This window comes from Phyllostomus discolor, chromosome 2, assembly GCF_004126475.2.
Source record: "Phyllostomus discolor isolate MPI-MPIP mPhyDis1 chromosome 2, mPhyDis1.pri.v3, whole genome shotgun sequence".
Taxonomy (NCBI): Eukaryota; Metazoa; Chordata; class Mammalia; order Chiroptera; family Phyllostomidae; genus Phyllostomus; species Phyllostomus discolor.
Genome location: NC_040904.2, coordinates 22,823,961 through 22,842,679, shown reverse-complemented (window position 1 = coordinate 22,842,679; position 18,719 = coordinate 22,823,961). Strand labels below are relative to the sequence as shown.

At 43.2% G+C, this 18,719-nt stretch overlaps 1 protein-coding gene across 10 annotated transcripts in view; it reads left to right on the top strand.

Annotated features, from left to right (window-relative positions):
• The window catches only part of PLCH1 (phospholipase C eta 1), a 181,447-nt gene that overhangs the window by 36,497 nt on the left and 126,231 nt on the right, over positions 1–18,719 (top strand). For 2 of the 10 annotated variants that reach the window (XM_036017589.1, XM_036017593.1), the window contains exon 1: positions 15,184–16,278. The exons of the other annotated variants lie outside the window; for them this stretch is intronic. In XM_036017589.1, coding sequence (XP_035873482.1) covers positions 16,236–16,278 — 43 coding nt within the window. In that variant the 5' untranslated portion in view covers positions 15,184–16,235. Of the gene's footprint in view, positions 1–15,183; positions 16,279–18,719 lie in introns of those variants that run through there. 10 annotated transcript variants of the gene reach the window in all.

The following is an 18,719-nucleotide window of genomic DNA, read 5'->3' as shown; positions in this document are numbered from 1 at the left end:
CAAGCACTGGGTGGTGTGGCTCAGTGGATTGAACATCAGCCTGTGAACTGAAATGTTGCTGGTTCAATTACCAGTCAGGGCACATGCCCAGGTTGCAGGCCTTGGGTTGTGGACCAGGTCCCCGGTTGGGGGCATGTGAGAGGCAGCCAGTTGATGTATCTCTCATACATCAAAGTTTCTTTCCCTCTCTTTCTCCCTTCCTTTCCCTCTCTCTGAAAGTTATTAACTAAAATAAAAAAAAAAATAGAGCCCTGGCTGGTGTGGCTCTGTGGATTGAGTGTCAGTGAGCTGAAAGGTTGCTGGTTTGATTCCCAGTCAGGGCACATACCTGGGCCAGGTCCCCAGTAGGGGTGTGCAGAGGCAACTGATCAATGTATCAATGTTTCTCTCCACATCAATGTTTCTCTCCCTTTCTCTCTCCCATCTCCTCTCTCTTAAAAAAAAAGTTTCAAGACCCTTTAGCGGCCATTAGAGGATGCCATAGACATACCATGATGAGTTGCCCTGAGGCTGAGAAGGGGACCTGGGGGCTGAAAGGTGGTATCCACTGGTGTGGTGCCTGAGAGCTTGTTAGAGATGCAGATGCACAGCCCCACCCAGAACTGAGTTGGAATCTGCATTTTCATAAGATCATACTTATACACTGTTAAGTGTGAGCAACACTGCTCTGAGAGACCCACTGGGCTTGAGTGTGAGTCCTCTGAGGGAGGGATTAGTCCCCATTGTTCAGGGAAGAGGGATGAGGTGTGGGGGAGCATTTTGAGGATGGAAACTTGTGTGAGAGGTACAGCTAATGACAAAGACCCCAAGTGGTATCTTAATGCTCAGATTCCCAAGTAGGAGACATAAGGACTACAAATGACCAGGTGATTTCTTTGTAGAATGGACTTAGTATTTTGAACCTCCTGTGTCTAAAACCCTGGAAGAGATAGTCAAGGATACAAGCAGCACCCTGGTCTGCAGGTGATGCTTGGCATGTGGGAACTGGAGAGGACCCGAGAAGCCATCTAATGAGGGGTTAGGAACAGAGCCCATAGCTGGCTTCAGGACGTTTGTGAAATCCAAGACATTATGCTAAATGTACACACCTACATTTGTGCACCGTCCCCCCTCCCCGCCATGAACGAAGTCCTCAGCTTTCATCATAATTCAAAGTAATCTGTTATTCCTGGCCCCTTCTAAACATTATAGCCTCTGACTAAAAGCACTCTCCTTTTACAGGTGAGAAGGTAAGCAGTGTATAGTCCTACCATCCAGCTGGTGGCAGGGTTAATTCTAACAGCCAACATTCCTTCAGTCCAGCTCAACAGGTCTTTATGGTCCAAGCTAGGGAGTATGAAATGCTAAGTAGATCTTCTGTGGATAAATCTTGCAAATCTCTGCATTTTTTGATTATTGCAAATGATTAGATCTTTATAGTATGGAATATTGTGACATAAAAAGAACTTTACAGGACAGAGTGCCAAAGCATTTGTGTATCGGCCAGGTGAGTATGAGAGTATTCACTGCATAGGAGCTAGAGGGCTGAGGGCCTCCAGTATCGGCCCTGGTTTTCCTGTTGCGCAGGTGGGGGCAGCAGAGTTTGCCTACCTTTGGCATCCAGCTGACTTTTTTTGGTGTTTTCATGGCTAATAAGTGATCATTAACTTTCTGTGGGGAGTCAGGGGTGAACTTTACAAAAAGAGTGATATAATCCATGTAGCATTTAGATCAAGCAGTGATTTTACTCTCTGGTAAACTGTTGACTCCATGACTCCAAAGGACATTTAGAATATTTTTCATTTCTAGGGATTAAGCTTGTAAAGCTGCTGCTCTGTAAAACCACAGATGAACAGCCTTTGGTTGTAGAAGGTTTTAAGGTGGTCCCTCTTTGCATCTACTAGAAAATACCAGTGTCTGGATCCTTGAGAATTCTGCCATTCAGGGTTAAGACGGGGGTTGTTTTTCAAGGACAAACACTTTTAGTCTCATTGCCTCATCTTGCAGCCTGTGTCTGAAGGTGTTGCAGCACCTTCTTCAGAGATGCATGCCTGTTGTAGCTCCTGGGAACCCATGTGGGAAATAGTCTTTCCATACACCTCTTATTTTGATCTCTTAATTTTTGATGCCCTATCCCTTGCCATTTCTCCTAAATTATAAAAGTCCATGCAGAGGTTTGATATCTGGTAACTGTAGGTACCTTGTTTCTGATACTACTTAATATACAATTTTTTCTTGGCTGGATAACAAGTTCAGCATAAATCATAATACTGAATTATTTCTAAATTGGATGAATTCATATAAAGTCATAAAGTGTTATTGGCTTCCCTTTTTATTATCTTTAGTATTCATGAAGGATCAATTCTTTCCTCTTTTCTCCAAGGTCTTTAACAAAACTAGCCTTTGTAACAGTTTTTGTGCCATTTGACCGTGAATGAGGAGAACTAATAGAGCAGAAAATTAAAATACTTTTGATGTTTTAATTGTAATATCAACCATTAATCTATATTTCAAAGTTATTTCTCATTGATAAATTTATTGTTTTAAAAAGTGTTCCTGTCTTTTATAGTGTTTTTTTTCTAGGCATAGAGCTTTGTTGGATTTTTAAAATTTTTGCTACTTATATGACTTGTCAAGGAATAAGAATTTGGCCTCTAAAATCAACTTGATCATTGGCAGAAAAGCTTATATGTGCTCTCAAGCATTTCATAGCCTATGTGGACCGGTTATTTTTGTTTTTAATATTTTATTTCTTTATTTTTAGAGAGGGGAAAGGAAGGAGAAAGAGAGAGAGAAATGCCAATGTGTGGTTTCTTGTCACATGCCCTCCACTGGGGACCTGGCCTGCAACCCAGTTGTGGACCATGACTGGGAATCAAACCGGCGACCCCTCAGTTTCAAGGCTGGCACTTAGCCCACTGAGCCACACCAGCCAGGGCAGGTTCTTTTTTTTTTACGAAATGTAGGGCATCTCAAATAGGTTTTCACCCTTAAGAGAATATGCCTTTGCTATGAGGACATTAGAGAGTGGTTATGCTATAATATCCATGCTTATTTTTGAAGGAAAAAGCTCCAAAGCTTTTGTGTACAATTTTCATGGCTGGAAAAGGCCTCAGGAAACTATTTCATGCAGTTAATTTTTGGGTCCCTTCGAAAAATGAAAGTTCTAGGGAACAGGGAACACGCCTGGCTTACGGGAGATGCCCAGAAAGTTCTTGGTAAATGAATTGGTAACCTCCCACATTCTGCCCCTGAGGATCCTGAGGCTTGGGAGGGATAAATGGTGGGTCTAACTGAACTGCTAGCGAGTGGTGAGAGCCAGGGCCCTGAACAGTGTGGTGCAGGGTGCGGTGCTTACCAAGCCACACCCTGTGCCCAGGTTCTCACGATTCCTTGGTCCTATTCTAAACAGAGGCTGCTTGCTGACTCCCAAGCACTGACGTAACTATCCATTGTTCGCCCCTGCCCCAGGTCCTTATTCCCCAGGCTAGTCTGAACGTCGGTTGTTGCTCCCTTTGCTCCTTCTTGCCTTAAATATTTGTTGATCTAGTTTGTGTACTGGGGGTTCAGCAGTTAGCAAAGTACAAATAGCCCCTCTCTGGACAGAGGTTACAGCCTTGCCTCCCTGTGCTCTTCCCTATTCCACCCCCCCCACCCCACGCTCATATGGGACCTTTATGCTACATTAGTTTTTTCTTAGAAATACTTTTATCCTTACAGAAAAGTTGCAAGAATAAGAATATAACAAAGAACACCCATATATCTTTTACCTAGATTTATTTACTGTTAGCTTTTACCCTATTTGATTATCATTATGTACACACACACAATTATTTCTTCGTAATCATTTGCACACCTCACGGTCCTTTGCCCCTACACATACCTTAGTGTCTATTTCCTAAGAATGAGGACATTCCCTTATAGATCATAGCACAGTTATCAACCTAAGGAAACATAACATTGATAGAGCCCTTTATGGTTTTTTAAGGTCCTTTATTTTTTTTAAATAATTAAATTTACTTGTTTTTTTTAAAGATTTTATTTATTTATTTTTAGGGAGGGAAGGGAGGGGGAGAGAGAGAGAGAGAGAGAGAAAAACATCAATGTGTGGTTGCTGGGGGCCATGGCCTGCAACCCAGGCGTGTGCCCTGACTGGGAATCAAACCAGCGACACTTTGGTTCACAGCCCACACTCAATCCACTGAGGTATGCCAGCCAAAAGGTCCTTTATTTTTGAAAGATTCCCCTCCCCCCCCAACTGATATCTACAGGGAAACAGAGCCGGGAGAAAGAAAGGAACAAAGAGAAAAGATTCGGGCTTCATAAAACCTACCTGGTTCTTAGGACCAGGGCCGGCTTCATGGGTGTGACTTGTGCAGGCCTTAGAAGGGCGCCATGCTTGGTTTAATGCTGTGCTGCTGCTGTCTCAAAATTCTTTACTTTTTGAAAAAGAAGAAAAGCCCCATCTTTTCATTTTTCGCTGGACCTGGAGATTATGCAGCTGGTTGTACTTAGAGTGTACACAGGTCCTGGGCTAGGAACTTTCTCCTCTGTTAAGGTAGGTACTATTGTAGATGGGGAAACTGAGGCTCAGAGGGATTTAAAACCACCTGGCTTGGCTTGCTGAGCTATGTGGTGGAGCTGAGATTTGAGTGTTGATTCCTCAGCTGACGTCTGCCCTCCTGCTTCTAATTCCTCCAAGCCCTCAGCTCTCTGCCACTGCCCTGAATTATTTCTAGATTAGGAACTGAACTGTCCTTTCTCTTTTTCCCCTGAGGAATTCTACCTTCTTTTGGTACCACAGGGTCTCTCGCTCCTCTTAAACTCCTAGGGTAAAGTTGTTAACTAAAATGCCATTTGGAAAACTTTGATAAAATTGATTTTCATTTGGAGAGAACTGCCCATGAGCTGTTTCCATGTTAAGCTTCTCCCCGGTCATAGAGAAAAGGCTGCCGGGGCCAGCCCCTCTTTCCTGGGCCTGCGTCACGGTTCTAGCAACCGGCGTTCTTCATGTTCCCGGCTTTCGGAGTCTCTGGGCACTGCAAAGTGTCACCCTTTGGGGTCCTGTGCTATTCCCAGTGTCTCCCTGGAAGTGGAGAACTGTCTGGAATCTGAGTTTCTGTGTTGGGTGGGGCTTCCTGCCCTCAGGCCTTCGTGGCACCCACGGCTGTCCTGACGTGTTCCTGGGGATACATCGGTGACCAGGACATTCACCCTTCCTGTCCTTAAGTTCACATGATGGTCCTTTCTGTTGCTACGTCCCATCTACCTGTTAAGATGCCTTTTAGGCACAACAAAACGGTATGTCAGGATTGTTGTTGGGGAAAATAATACAAGAAGGAAGAAAGTTATTTGACTTGGAGAAGAGACACTGCAGAAATATTAATATGTGTAAAAAATGCATTATTGAAGTTGTGGAGAATAGTCATTTTCTCTTTGAACAAGAAGGCGACAAGGGTCAATTTTTCATTTAGGTTAAGAATTTAGATGGCTGTGGTATTAGTCATTTAAGGTCATCCTTTCCCTAAAGGTCATGTTTAGCTGCTGAAATGTCCTCCTCAGACGTTGCAGGGTTAGGTTTTCAGAGGCGTACATCTCTTCTCCTGTTCTTCAGGGGGTTTGTGGCCGTCCAGCTCTCCCAGAGAGACCTGCTTCTTATGAGGGCAAGTCAGGAGAATCCCCAGTCAGCTACGCCAGGGCAGCAGACGTGACATGGGTGGAGGCTGGGCTCACCTCTCGCTGCCGCAGGAGCTTTGCAGTTTGGTCTCCCTCCTTCGTCGGGCATTGGCTTTGCTGGCCTGTGAGAGACTTTCCAGAGACATGGCTGCTGTCTCGGGTCTGAGCTTTTCTGGATACTGACTTTGGATTCAGGGGATCAGAGTTGCTCTCAACTCTACACTCAGAAGAGCTTTGTTTAGGAGGTAGATTGCTTAATAATCTAGAATCTCCTCTCCTCTTTGCTAACCCCTCTTTCCTTACGGTTGACTTTGCGTTTGCATTCCTTATGGGATGAGTCTGTGTGCTAGTGTTCTGGAGTTCGGCACCACCAGAAAGGAGTTTGCATTATGTGACCACATGTGCCTCCCATTTGAACGCACACATTGTAATCCCTGTTTGACTCGCTGTAAGCCAAGCCATGCCTGGATAGGTATCATTTACCTTCTGTTAGAGATGTCAGGTTTAGGCATGGAAAAATGCTCTCTATTAAAATATCAGATACGCACACAAGCTTAGTTCTTCCATAAGGCAACAGTCCTCTTTTCGCTGGAGTGCTGGGGAGACTAAGCCCTGAGGGCTTATTCTGGAACTTGCCTACTCCAGCTGCCCAGTTCCTCCTCCCGAGGGAGGAAGAATGAGGGGGCTTCTCTGTTCGAAGGTCCAAATGCCTCCTGAGTGCTGTGGGGGAGGGGCTTTGAATATGTCTCTATAGAAGTTTTGAGGATTTAATTAAAGCTTCCGCTTTCGGAGTAGACATGCGTTTAATATATGTCACTGTCAACAGGCATTTGAGTTTCCCATGTGCCTACCTGTCTCTGGTTAATTCCCCTCTGTTAATGTTATAACTAACACTGATCAGAACTGATGGTAGGACGCTGATTTATAAAGTCTGGGTAATTTGCTTTATATCTGGGTACGAGTTCATGAAACCCAGCTGTCAATTGAATTTCTCATTTCCCAAGTTTCCACCAGAAGCAGCAAGTGCTGTTGGTGTGTGTGCACCAGCTGCGGGCTCCTCCTGGGTTTCTCACAGGACCGAGCAAAACCTGCTCGCGAGGTCTCGGGACCCACGTGGGCGGGCAGCTGGAGCACAGAACTTGAACGCTGAGGCTGCCAAGCATTTTACTCTGAATTACGTTGACTTCTTCATCAACTGACAGTGATGTGCTTGTAGATTTTCATTCTAAACTATAAAATCTCGAGTGACGTGACTGATAGTCAAGTTCGTCCAAAAAGTAATGAGAACGTTTTATTTTAAAGCCAAGATCTTGAAAGGGAGATGAATAAATCATCAAGGAGACATCATTACTAAGAGGCAGTGGGGCTAAAGGGTGTCTCATCTCTGTGCTGGGAACACAGCAAAATTAAATATGGGCACCATTCAGTTTGTTTGGGGATTTAGATGCTTAAAAAATGTGTGGCGATTACTGTTCACTGATGTGCGTCAGATTTTTAACGTAGGCCAAGTTTAAACTGATGTATTTGACAAGCATATGTGATCTATCTGTAGGACACGTTCTATATTGTTACAGGATATAGCTGTATCTCTGCAGTGGTGAAAAAACAGCTATGGTAAACCTGCTAAGTAAAACCTGCTTCTGCCATCCTCAGCATCAGTAGAATTTTCAGGCATCGGATGGACATGTATACCCCTTTATGTCGTTCTCTGTGCTCAGCTGAAATTTTTGTAGTGTGCTTGGTTTGTAACTTAAGTTTTTGGTTATAGTTTATTGTCTAGCAATTAGGTATTGCTGGCAAAAATATGTTAAGCATGTATGCTTGGTGCTGGGAAAGAGCACTGTGTTTGGGTGAGAAAGCCCAGTTTCAGGTAAGTTTCCCCCGATGTATTAGCTTTGTGACCTTGGGCAAGTCACGGAGAGTCGCAGAGGCTCAGCTTCCTCCCCTGCGAAAGCAGGGTGATCACAGTGCCCCTGCCCACTCACATAGTTGTCACGAGGTACCTGTCCTTGAAAGGACTTCCTAAGGGGAACAGTGTAAGGTGCCATGCAGGAATGGTACGGTTACCGTTATTGCTGCTGTGGAGCATGTAGGTGTTGATCCATTGCACGTACCTTGGTTTGTGGAGTGCCTTCACTTTTCCTTTGAAACTTAACTAATGGGAATGTTTTTGTTCTTTTGAGGTCGATGCAGAAATTTTAGCCGTTTTCTTAGCCCTGACAAGGGTTTCTAAACGTTGTGTAGTAGTGATTTCCTTAATTGCATTGGCAATAAACAGGCCTCAGGCCCGTACTCTGCTGGTCTTGTTTGAATGGAGACACGATCCCTACTCTTTTCAGCCCGTTGAACTCCATGTCTGCAATGACTGCAGCAGGTTTTGTCTAGTGAGTTGAGTCCATTGTAAACAAACACTGAGGGCAGATTTCTGGTACTATTCCATAGGTTATTAATAGACACTCAGAGGCTCAAGTCTCCAGCCCTTCAATGAGCTGCTTTATCTCCATGATTGGCACAGGCCAGGCAATGGGGATGGTGCTGTCTCTGCCTCTGAGTCACGTATTGCTCAGGACACATTGCTCAGGACAGTTAGTTGAGTACAGATGGCCCTGAGTACCGATGGTCAGAGGATTTCGATGGACTGGTGCCCAGTGTCCGAAGAATGACCCCGAACAGCTTGGGGCTCAGCAGGGTTCTCAGACAGGACAGTGCCTCAGTGGTGGGTACCCTCTGTTTTATGGAAGAAAATGAGCTTGCTTCCCAAAAACATCTCCATGGGCATTCATTTGGGACTTTGCCTGCATCCAGCTCTTTGGGTTTGTAGGTGGGTTTTGTACATGTCAGATTCTTGTTGGGCTTTCACGTGTTTGTGTAGTTACAGTAGTCATTTTGCTACATGACTCACGTTGAGGATTTGGGATTTCCCATGTAGTTGAGTGCACAGTGGAATTTCCTAAAAGGAATTAAACTCTAGTAGCTCTATTTATTTTTTGAGGTTTCAGATGAAAAAAAACATGTTGCAGGATGTAACATGTTCAAGATCTCCGTGCTACCTTATCTGGTGAAGGGCGGTGGTCCTAGAGCCGGACTGTGGGGATTCAAAGCCAAGGTTATCACTCAAGTGCTGTGCCAGCTCAGGCAAGTTATTTAACTTCTCTGCCTCCATTTCCACATCTGAAACTAGAAAAGCATTTCATTGAATTCACTCATAGGGGCATTATAAGGATTAAATAAGGCATGTACAATGCTAGGAGCAGTGTCTTAGATGTAGGAAACTCATCATAACTGTTAATAATCACCAAAGTTAGTGCTCCATCATTATAACCAGGGGGAAGGGATTATCTTCTTTCTAACAGAATGCTACTAAATGGGCTAATTTTTAGAAAAATGGTATTTTCTTTACAAATAAAAGAAATAAATGCTAGTTCTAAAACATGAAAATATAGTTAAGTTTAAGAAGAAAATAAAACCACCTACAGATACCTATTGTTACTCTTTTTCATATGTTTTTCTATGCCTTTAGTCTGTTTCTATATACATAATTAAAGTCATATTGTATATTTAGTTTGTATCTTTCTTTCCCCACACAGTATTTTAGACAATCACCAGGTAATTGCAGTGTCTTAAAAACCTTGTCAAACTATTATTCAAGATGGCAGCATATCAGACGTGGCTCGCCTTTTCGCACAACCACATCAAAATTACAACTAAAATATAGAAAAACCATCACTCAGAACCATTAGAAATTAAGTTGAATGGAAGTCTGACAACTACAGAATTAAAGAAACCATAGGTAGGAGGAGAACAGATGCAGAACAGCTGGTCCCACACCCATATGTGGTGGATAAAAATTTGGGAGGGCTATCTCAGGAGCGAGGAGTCCCAGCTCCACACCAGGCTCCCCAGCCCAGGGTTCCGGTGCCAGGAAGATAAGGCCCCACAACTTCTGGCTATAAAAATCAGCAGGGATTGAGTCAGTGGAAGAAACTATTGGAATCCCAAGCAGTTACTCTTTAAGAACCCACACACAGACTCACCTGCTCAGACTCACTCCTTCTGAGCTCTAGCACTTGGGTAATGGCTTGAAAGGCACCAGTGGCCTTTCTGTGAGAAACTGAAGTGTCGGGCATCAAGGCAAGCACAAGCCATAGTCTCTTTTCTAAATCCTCCCCAAACAGAGCCACAGAGCTGGCAAACTGGTGCCATATCTGAGACTCCATCAACCTTGCTAACACTGTTTGACCAGTCTTGGAGATGCCCAGAGACTCTGCCCCACCCAAATTACAAGCCCACCCAAGCCACTGTTCCATATGAATGGCTGGTCTGGACTCATGCTTCACAACTTCCTAAATCCTCTCAAACAAACAGTTGGCCTAAGTAAGCCCCTGGCCTAGCACTAGCAGCAGCCAACCTAGATTCACAGCTTGGCTTTGCCTGGGAATCTCCAAGCCCAGCACAAGTAGTAGCCATCTCAGATTGTTTTGTAGCTTAAGCAAGGTGGCCCCAGGCAAAACACAGGTCAGGGCTGACTTTGCTTTGTATCACTTGGGAAACCCCAGGGCCAGCACACCAAGTCGACAGCCACAGATTGGAGTACCACCGCTCTGTCCCTGCACAGCTGATCCTCCATGGACGGTGGGGATTGGAGGTCAGCTCCAATCTTTGCAGCTGACTGACCTGGGTAAATCCTTCCCATTGATCTGCCAAGTGTAACTGAGGTTCAACTACAAGAGGAGGGGGTACTCAGATCACATGAAGGGCCCACCTTGAGTTACCCAGCTTGGGTGATAGGGGAGGCCATGCCACTGGATCATATAGGACACCTTACATTAAGCCATACTACCAAGACACAGAGTCAAAGTAGCTCTACCTATTACATAGAAACAAACACAGGGAGGCTGCCAAAATGAGGAGAGAAAAAATATGGCCTAAATGAAAGAACATATCAAAACTTCAGAAAAAGAATTAAACAAGATGGAGGTAAGCAATCTATCACATGCAGAGTTCAAAATACTGGTTGTAAGGATGCTCAAGGAACTTAGTGAGGACCTCAGCAGCATAAAAAGATCCAGTCAAAAACAAAGGCTATACCAATTGAAATAAAGGACAAGTTACAGGGAAACAACAGTAGAGTGGATGAAGCTGAGAATCATATCAATGGTTTGGAACATAAGGAAGCAAACAACCAATCAGAACAAGAAGAAGAAGAAAGAATCCAAAAAAATGGGGATAGTATAAGCAGCCTCTGGGACAACTTCAGGAGGTTCAACATTCACATCATAGGGGGGCCAAGAGGAGGAGAAAGAGCAAGAAATTGGAAATGTATTTGAAAAAAATAATGAAAGAAAACTTCCCTAATTTGGTGAAGGAAATAGATATGCAAGTCCAGGAAACAGAGAGAGTCCTGAAGATGGATGCAAAAGAGGCCCACTCCAAGATACATCATAATTAAAATGCCAAAGGTTAAAGAGAAAGAGAGATCTTAAAAGCAGCAAGAGAAAAGCAGTTAGTTACCTACAGGGGAGTTCCATAAGATTGTTAGCTGATTTCTCAAAAGAAACTTTGCAGGCTAGAAGGGATTGGCAAGAAATATTGAAGTCATGAAAAGCAGGGACCTACAGCCAAGATTGCTCTACCCAGCAAAGCTATCATTTAGAATCAAAGGGCAGATAAAGAGCTTCCCAGATAAGATAAAACTAAAGGAGTTCATCATCACCAAACCATTATTATATGAAACATTATAGGGATTTATTTAAGAAAAAGAAGATAAAAAATATGACCAATAAAATGGCAAAAATACATGGCTATCAACAACTGAATCTAAAGAACAACCTAAGTAAATAAGAACAGACACAGAATCCTGGATACAAAGAGCATTTTGATGGCTGCCAAATGGGACGAGGGTGTGGGAGAATGGATGAAGAGGTGAGGGGATTAAGAAGTACGAATAGATAGTCACAGAATAATCATGGGGATGTAAAGTACAGTACAGGAAATGGAGCAGCCAAAGAATTTATACACATGAGCCATGGACATGAACAAGGTGTAGGGATTGCCTGAGGGAGTGGGGTGTACTGGGTGGAGGGGGCAAAGGGAGAAAAATCAGGACAACTGTAATAGCACAATCAATAAAATATAATGAAAAAAGCCTTGTTAATCGCTAGGTAGTGTTCTAAAGTATGAATGTATATTTTATTTAATCATTCTCTGTTGATAGGCATTTAGATTGCTGGCATGTGTTAGTTGTTATGACTAATACTAAGGAAACATCCTTGTACATACATTTATATATTTCTGGTGATTGCTTTATGATCGCTATGTAGCAATGATGATTATTGACTAAAGCAAGTGTAAACAGTTTTAGGAATCATGCTGCATCCTGCCTGATGACTTTGTTAAGTTTGTTACAATTTATGCTGTCAGTTGGGATTTACCAGCATGTGTGAAAAAGTTCCTGTGGACTCCACCCCTCCCCAACTTACCCAGGTGCTTTGGGCCCAGGGCTGGAGCACAGGGTCTGGCTGGGTGGCTGGGCGCCCACCCCCCGCCAAGAGGCTCTTTCACTGTGAAGCTACTGCTGCTCTTGACTTGCTTTGAACTGCTATGCAACTAGTGAGGGGAGCTGAATATGCTTTAAAAATTGTAGGGGTGAACAGGGATCATGGCTTTATAGACCATTTTTCTTCCTAAGCATTTTCGTGTCTCTAGCACTCTCTGGCACAGCATCTGGCACTGTGTGGGAATAGCTTCTAACTGGGAAAAATGAGGAATTCTGAAGTTAGGCCTGAAATCTTGCAGACGGTTCCCATGACCTGAAGCATGGAGCTGGTGAGAAGGGCCTGGGCCTGGGTTTGCGTTGGGTTCTAATACAGCCGTGCGATCTTTGACGCCTTGCCCAACCTCAGTCTGTTTTCTTCCCTTTAAAACATGGGTCCCCTATGCTTTCTCGCAGGATTCTTGTGGAGGTTAGAGAAGGTAACGTTTGGGTGCTGGTGTTTGGTAAATGGTGACTTTGGTAATAAACGTCTCCCAGAGTGAGGCGGCCCCCATGTTTGTGTCAGTAGGCTTTCTGATTGGATTTGGGAGTCTCGGGGCCGGTAAGTGCCCCGAGTTGGCCTTGGTTCAGAATTATGCAACTGGTGAGGTTGAGTTAATGGGGAGAGAGTAACATCAGACTTGATTAAATGAAGTTCTATCAAACCAGTGATGTAGCTGGTTTGGAGTGGCCATCCTCTTAACCTCTAGCTGTGGAACATTCACTTGTCCTACCACTGGTTTGGCCTATATGAGCTCATTCACTCCTCAGAAATACCCTGTGAGGTGGGTGTACAGTCCCCAGGTGAGGATATTTAGGTTGAGAAGGCTCCTTCAGTGGGGTTGTCAGATTTAACAAATAAAAATACAGTAAGTATTGCTTGCATGGGATAGCCTTATACTAAAAAAATTTTTTTGTTTGTCTGAAGTTCAAATTTAACTGGACATCTTCTTTTATCTGGCTGCCCTACCCATCGCTTCCCCAAGATCATGCAGTGAGTAAAGGAGAAAGCTAACCCTTAGAACTTTCTTCTATTTGACTTTGAAGCCTATGCTTTGACTTTTTCCTCTGTGATGTTTCTTTAGGGAACCGGAAGTAGGACTCAGGTGTGAAAAATGAGGAAAACGATGTCAGATGGTGTTTCGGTTCCTTCATTCATCATAAATTTAGCTGAACTCGGAGACAGTTTTCTGTATCTTTCGGCTGAACGGTGAAAGGTGTTTCCACATTAGGTCTAATTAAAAACGGAGACAACTAATATAGCTACTACATGCCAAGTACTGGGCTAGAAAGAATCTTGAAAAAGCCTCACTTTTTCAAATGAGGGTTTCAGGTAAGAAGTTAAAGGTTTTAAAGCCATATGGTTCTAGAGGTGAGCTGTCAGTGGAAGCACCATTGATCCCCAAAGTCTGTTGGTCTGGACTTGACTTTGTACATGACCTTTTGTTGGGAGAATACTGGAGAGGAATCAGGGGTGATGTGTTATTCATCCAGCACCCTTGTTGACTTCAGAATAGGTGTAAAAGTTTTTTGATTCTTTCCCATGGGCTGCATAGGAGGTTATTTGCTGCTGCTGAAGAATTGGGTATTTAGTAAGGGGTAGATATTTCTAGACTCTCAGAAATCCATGAGTGTCCCTTGGCGGTCAAATGCATACACATGGGCCATGCCTGCCCTTTAAAATCTTACCCACCTGCCCCCGCAGAGCCACTGAACGCTCGCTCACCTTGGGTGTGTGACTGGCCTTCAAAGTGCCCCGGAGTTCTTCAGCGTAAACCCGAGGTGCTGCTCAGGGCTGCGGGGTTGGGCTCCGAACCTGACCACTGGGCCGGCCTTCCAAGGGTGGAAGCTGGGGTGCTCTGAGGGCAAGAGGGCGAGAGGGTGAGAGGGATGAAGAACTTGGGAGGAGGCTCCCTGTGGATGAGGAGGGTGAGGGGCCGTCTGCTCCCTCCCCTTCTGCAAACCCTCCCTTGTGTTGACATCGCAAGACTGCAGTGGGAGATCTTAGGAAGGAAAAGGGGAGGGCAGTTTTCCAAGCCTTCCTGGAGAGAACTTGGGCCTCCATCTTTTTTTTTGGATTGAGTGGGAAATCAGTCCGAAGATGCTCTTTGCTTTTTGGGGTAACTTTGGTTCTGGGAAGCCAGAGGAAGTAAGAGTCCCTCATTTGGCACCAGTTTGGTGTTATGGGAACAATTGTGTGTTGTAAAATTATGTGGGAGTGTCAGTCCTTCGAATCATTTAACAGAAGTGGGTATTTTGGAGATCTCAGGTTTTGGGGTGCCACGGTTTGTTCAAAGTGCTGCTTAGGTGGGATTAAACCATGAAGCCCACTGCTTTTCTAGAATTTCAAGACTAATAACAATAGTGTTACAATAATGTAAAGTAATTGTAATTCTCAGCATTTTGCATATTAACTGAATACTTTCAATCAATACCACTTTAGACTGGGAACTAGTACACCTAATGTACAAATACATAAGTGAAGGAGCAGAGAATTTAAGTAAGCTGCCTAAAGTCACACAGCTGGTTGGTGGCAGAGGCAGGATTTGAACCCAAGCAGATGAGCTCCTAAACTCTTAACTGCTATTTTGTGTAGTGTGTCTTTGTAAATGTCAGATACATCTTGCAAGAAGGATATTTTAATTATGTATTCTTACACACACACACACACCCCTTTGAAATTCAAATTTCTCAGGATTATTTAAGAGTAAATAGTGGGGTTGGCAAATTGGGAAAGAGAGGAGTGGGAATGGGGTACAGCTTGGAACCTCTGGAGGAGTGGGGAGGGGGTTAGCAGTCTGGGCTGGGTGGTCCCGAAGGGAAGGGAGTGAAGGGGTTGGCACTGGCATGTACAGAATGGGAAGTGCTGGGAGCCTCAGGGGCCATGGCTGCAGCTGGGGAGAAAAAAAGGCAAGGTTGGGGCATGGTGGGGGCAGGGGGAGGGGGGAGCGTTATTATCACAAAGAGAATCCTGGGAGTAAGGGAGTTAATTGTCAGGATGCCGAGACCTGCTGGCAACTCTTAATGCAAGGCTACAGTACATTTGCTTGTGAAATACCTGTTTGCCTGTTTATCTGCCTATTCCTATAAAGAAGTTGATTAAAACATGCAAATAATGCATATATGTACTTTAGGGAAAATTGTGCTCTAATAATATGTTGGCTCATTCACTAAGAGCTGGCTTTTTTTTTTTTCCCATTCATGCTACTTCCCTTGCCCACGGGGACGTGATTTTTACCTGACAAGGAGCTCTCACTGCCCAAGTACTTTGAAATCGTAACCTCATTCATTCTAAGTTGGAAACATTCCAGTCTTTCCTGTGACTATTGCTGTGCTTGTGTGTGGAATGAGGACAAAAATCAAGGAAAAGCTTCAACAGTAGTCAGTAAATACGTGTTGAACCCGACTGGCACAAAAGGAATGCACAGTGTGGAGGATCACACAGGGCTTATTTTTAGTGGACTGCTTTGCCTCAGATGCAGTGGTGTTTGCTTCTGAGAGTGTGTGTGTGTGTCTGTGTGCTTCTGTGTGTGTCTCTGTGTGTGTGTGCACGTTTGTTTCCTGCATTCAGCCTGCGTCACTACCCTGGCAATCAGTGTTTTCTCAATGGCCTTTGTAGGTGAGGAGGGTTTCTTTGACGGTTAAAGTCCTGCACTTCCCAGACATTAAATGTGCAGAACGCCTGGAGGGCTTGAAGCGCTGCACTAAGCATGCATGTCTCATTCCCAAAGTAGCCACAGCGCCTGCATTCCCACAATAGCGGCAGCCCTGAGCAGATGCTGCTGGTGTTCTTATCTGGCTGTGCTTTTCACTTTGGGACAAAGTTTTATAACCATATCTCGTGGATTTATTTTCTCCACACTAAAAGCCTGAATTGTGAAGATCTCATCATGCTATACAGGGCAGCATGAGCCAAATCCTTGGGACTGCTAAGGATGTCTTTGCCTTTTTTCCTTTTCCTTTCTGGAGATGTGTATCAGGAAAAGGCTTTGCCTTTAGAGACAAATTTCACTGTTCTTGCCAATAATGTGTAACAATATTAAATTTAATGGCAGACCTTGAAGTGTATAAAAACTTAAGTCCAGAAAAAGGTAAGAGTCATACTACTGATTTTAAGGTAAGTGTAATAGTCCTAGTAAAAGATGGTATACATTTCTTATTTTATTTCATGTTTAGTGAAGTTAAAGATGATCTGAGTCTTGACTGCATACTTGAGAATATTATGTTTCAATATGAGATGAAAATGTAACAAAGTATTTTTGGTTAGGTAAAAGGTTTATTTTTTTTCTTTCAAATGTGTACTTTTATGATGATAGCATTTGCATGCCGACAGATTGGACATGCCTTATTGTAATACAGTGGTCAGTGATAAAAGCTTTTGCATTCTTATGTTCGAGCCAAGGATTAAAGACCTGCTTCAAATTCTGTCTGGTGCTGACAAACAGTGGGGTTTAATTTAAGCATCGTCAAGTCTAATTTCGTTCGAATAATGATGAATTAAGCTGTGTTTTAACTTTTTATGATGATCTGGACAGAATGACTCCCAACGTGGATCAAGATAGTCATGTTTGATAATTACAGTTGTACATTGTATGTTTATAATCAGCTTTCTGAGATGAAATGGCACAAGTACTCAGCACAGATAAAATGGAGGCAGGGTCCATGCATCATGTTCGCAGAGCCTGTTGGCTCCAGGAGCATGGGAGACACATCTTAGAGGGTGAGCTAGGAGAACAGAAATTGAAAATCTATGGAGATTGCTCTTGAATTATCAGCAGTGTTCCTGCCTGATCAGACAGAGTAAGTGGCATGTCAAGAAATGTCTTGTAAAACTTACCTCCCAACTGAAATTGGAGGGTAAGTGCCTGTCAGTTCAGACACTGCCTGGGCATCTGTCACTCAGACAGAACTTCGTAGACGTCAGTGCCGGGTGGGAGAGCCTGTCTGGGGACCGGCACTGGTTCACAGTGCCCGCTTCAGTGTGTGGTGTCCACAGCCGTGGTGCTGAGGGTGGCTTTTTGGTCAGAATATCAGTGGAGCCCTGGTTCACATTTCTTGAGTATTTCTGAGTTTTCTAACCTTTGGAAGGACCTTTTATAGAGAAATAGAGTAGAATTTGGTTTACTCTATGCCCAGTTTGTTAGAGGATTTTCCATTTAGAGTTTTGACTTTTAACATATCTGGAAACTCGTGTGCTGGATGCAGGAGTAAATTGACTTGCACAGCATACTGTCAGGATGCCTTACTTTCTACTTCCTGAAAGTAATGACGAAAATGACTTCTCTTACTTTCGCCATATAAAGTCAGCTTTAAGGTGAAAGTTAAAATTAGGCTGTAATTTTTAAACGTCATGGAAATTGGAATGAATTTTCTAGTTGTATAAGCTCTTAAAGTTGACGAATGTAAGGTGTCTTGTTTCAAGGTAGATGTCTTCACATATTGATGGTTTTACCAGGGATTTAAAAAATGAGTATATGTTTCATATTTCACTCAATAGATTTTCAGTTATTTATTTTAATGGTTTATTTTGCAGCATGAAAAATTTCCTTTACTGACTGTATATCTTGGTATTAAAATCATCTTAGCAGGTGGCAAGATTATTTTAAAAGAAAGCTTTCTGAATTCCAGATCAGTTTTAAGTGGAGCATCTTAAAGTATACAGATCAACTATATTTCAAAGTGTATACAACTAATGGAGCCTGAATTCTTATGAAACCTGAGTTAAACAGTAATGTTAGTGGGGGTGATTTCAAATGATAGAGATACAAAGTTGAAAAAATGTTCATTTAGAGCCAGGAAGACCAAAAAGAAGAAACCTGAGTTTTTGATGGTAATCTCCTTATTTTAAAACTGTATCTTATGTGTAGAACTTGTGATTGCTCCTATACTTTGTATTTATGCATACACTTAGGAAATTATTATTAGCCTTACAATTTAGTATAATGTACTAAACCTTTCAGTTAGAAGTCACCTTCATGGTTCTTAAAGCAGTCAACACCAAATATGTAAGGGACTTGAATGGCAACATAAAAACAGAAGTCAGAGCAAGCTTCAGGCATCTAAGGCAAGTGTTTTAATAAACTTGTTATATCTGTGAACCCTAATTTCCTTTTTAGTAACGAGAGATAATACATTCTTGCTTACTTCACAAGGTTGTTACAAGAATTACTGGTGTAATGTCTCTAAAAGCATTTGGAAGGTGAAAAAGGACCACAGAAATGTAAGATGATATAATTATAGAAATAAGAATAATATACATTTCATCTATTTTAATGGGAAAGAAATTGCATTTGATTTGGAGTGCAAATAATAAAAACACTTTGACCTAGAACCTTGGTGGCATCTGCTACTAATTTGCCCCTTGGCTCGGTGTAACCTACATGCCAGCAGTGTGCGTGCTGTGCGTGAGTGCCTGACGGGGCTGGCGTCGATGTAGGAGGGAGCCCCAGATTTCTGGAGCGGGGAGGAACCACAGCAATCTCAATCCTTTTTAAGGAGAAAAAACCAACAGTGCCCAATTTTCTCCAGACAT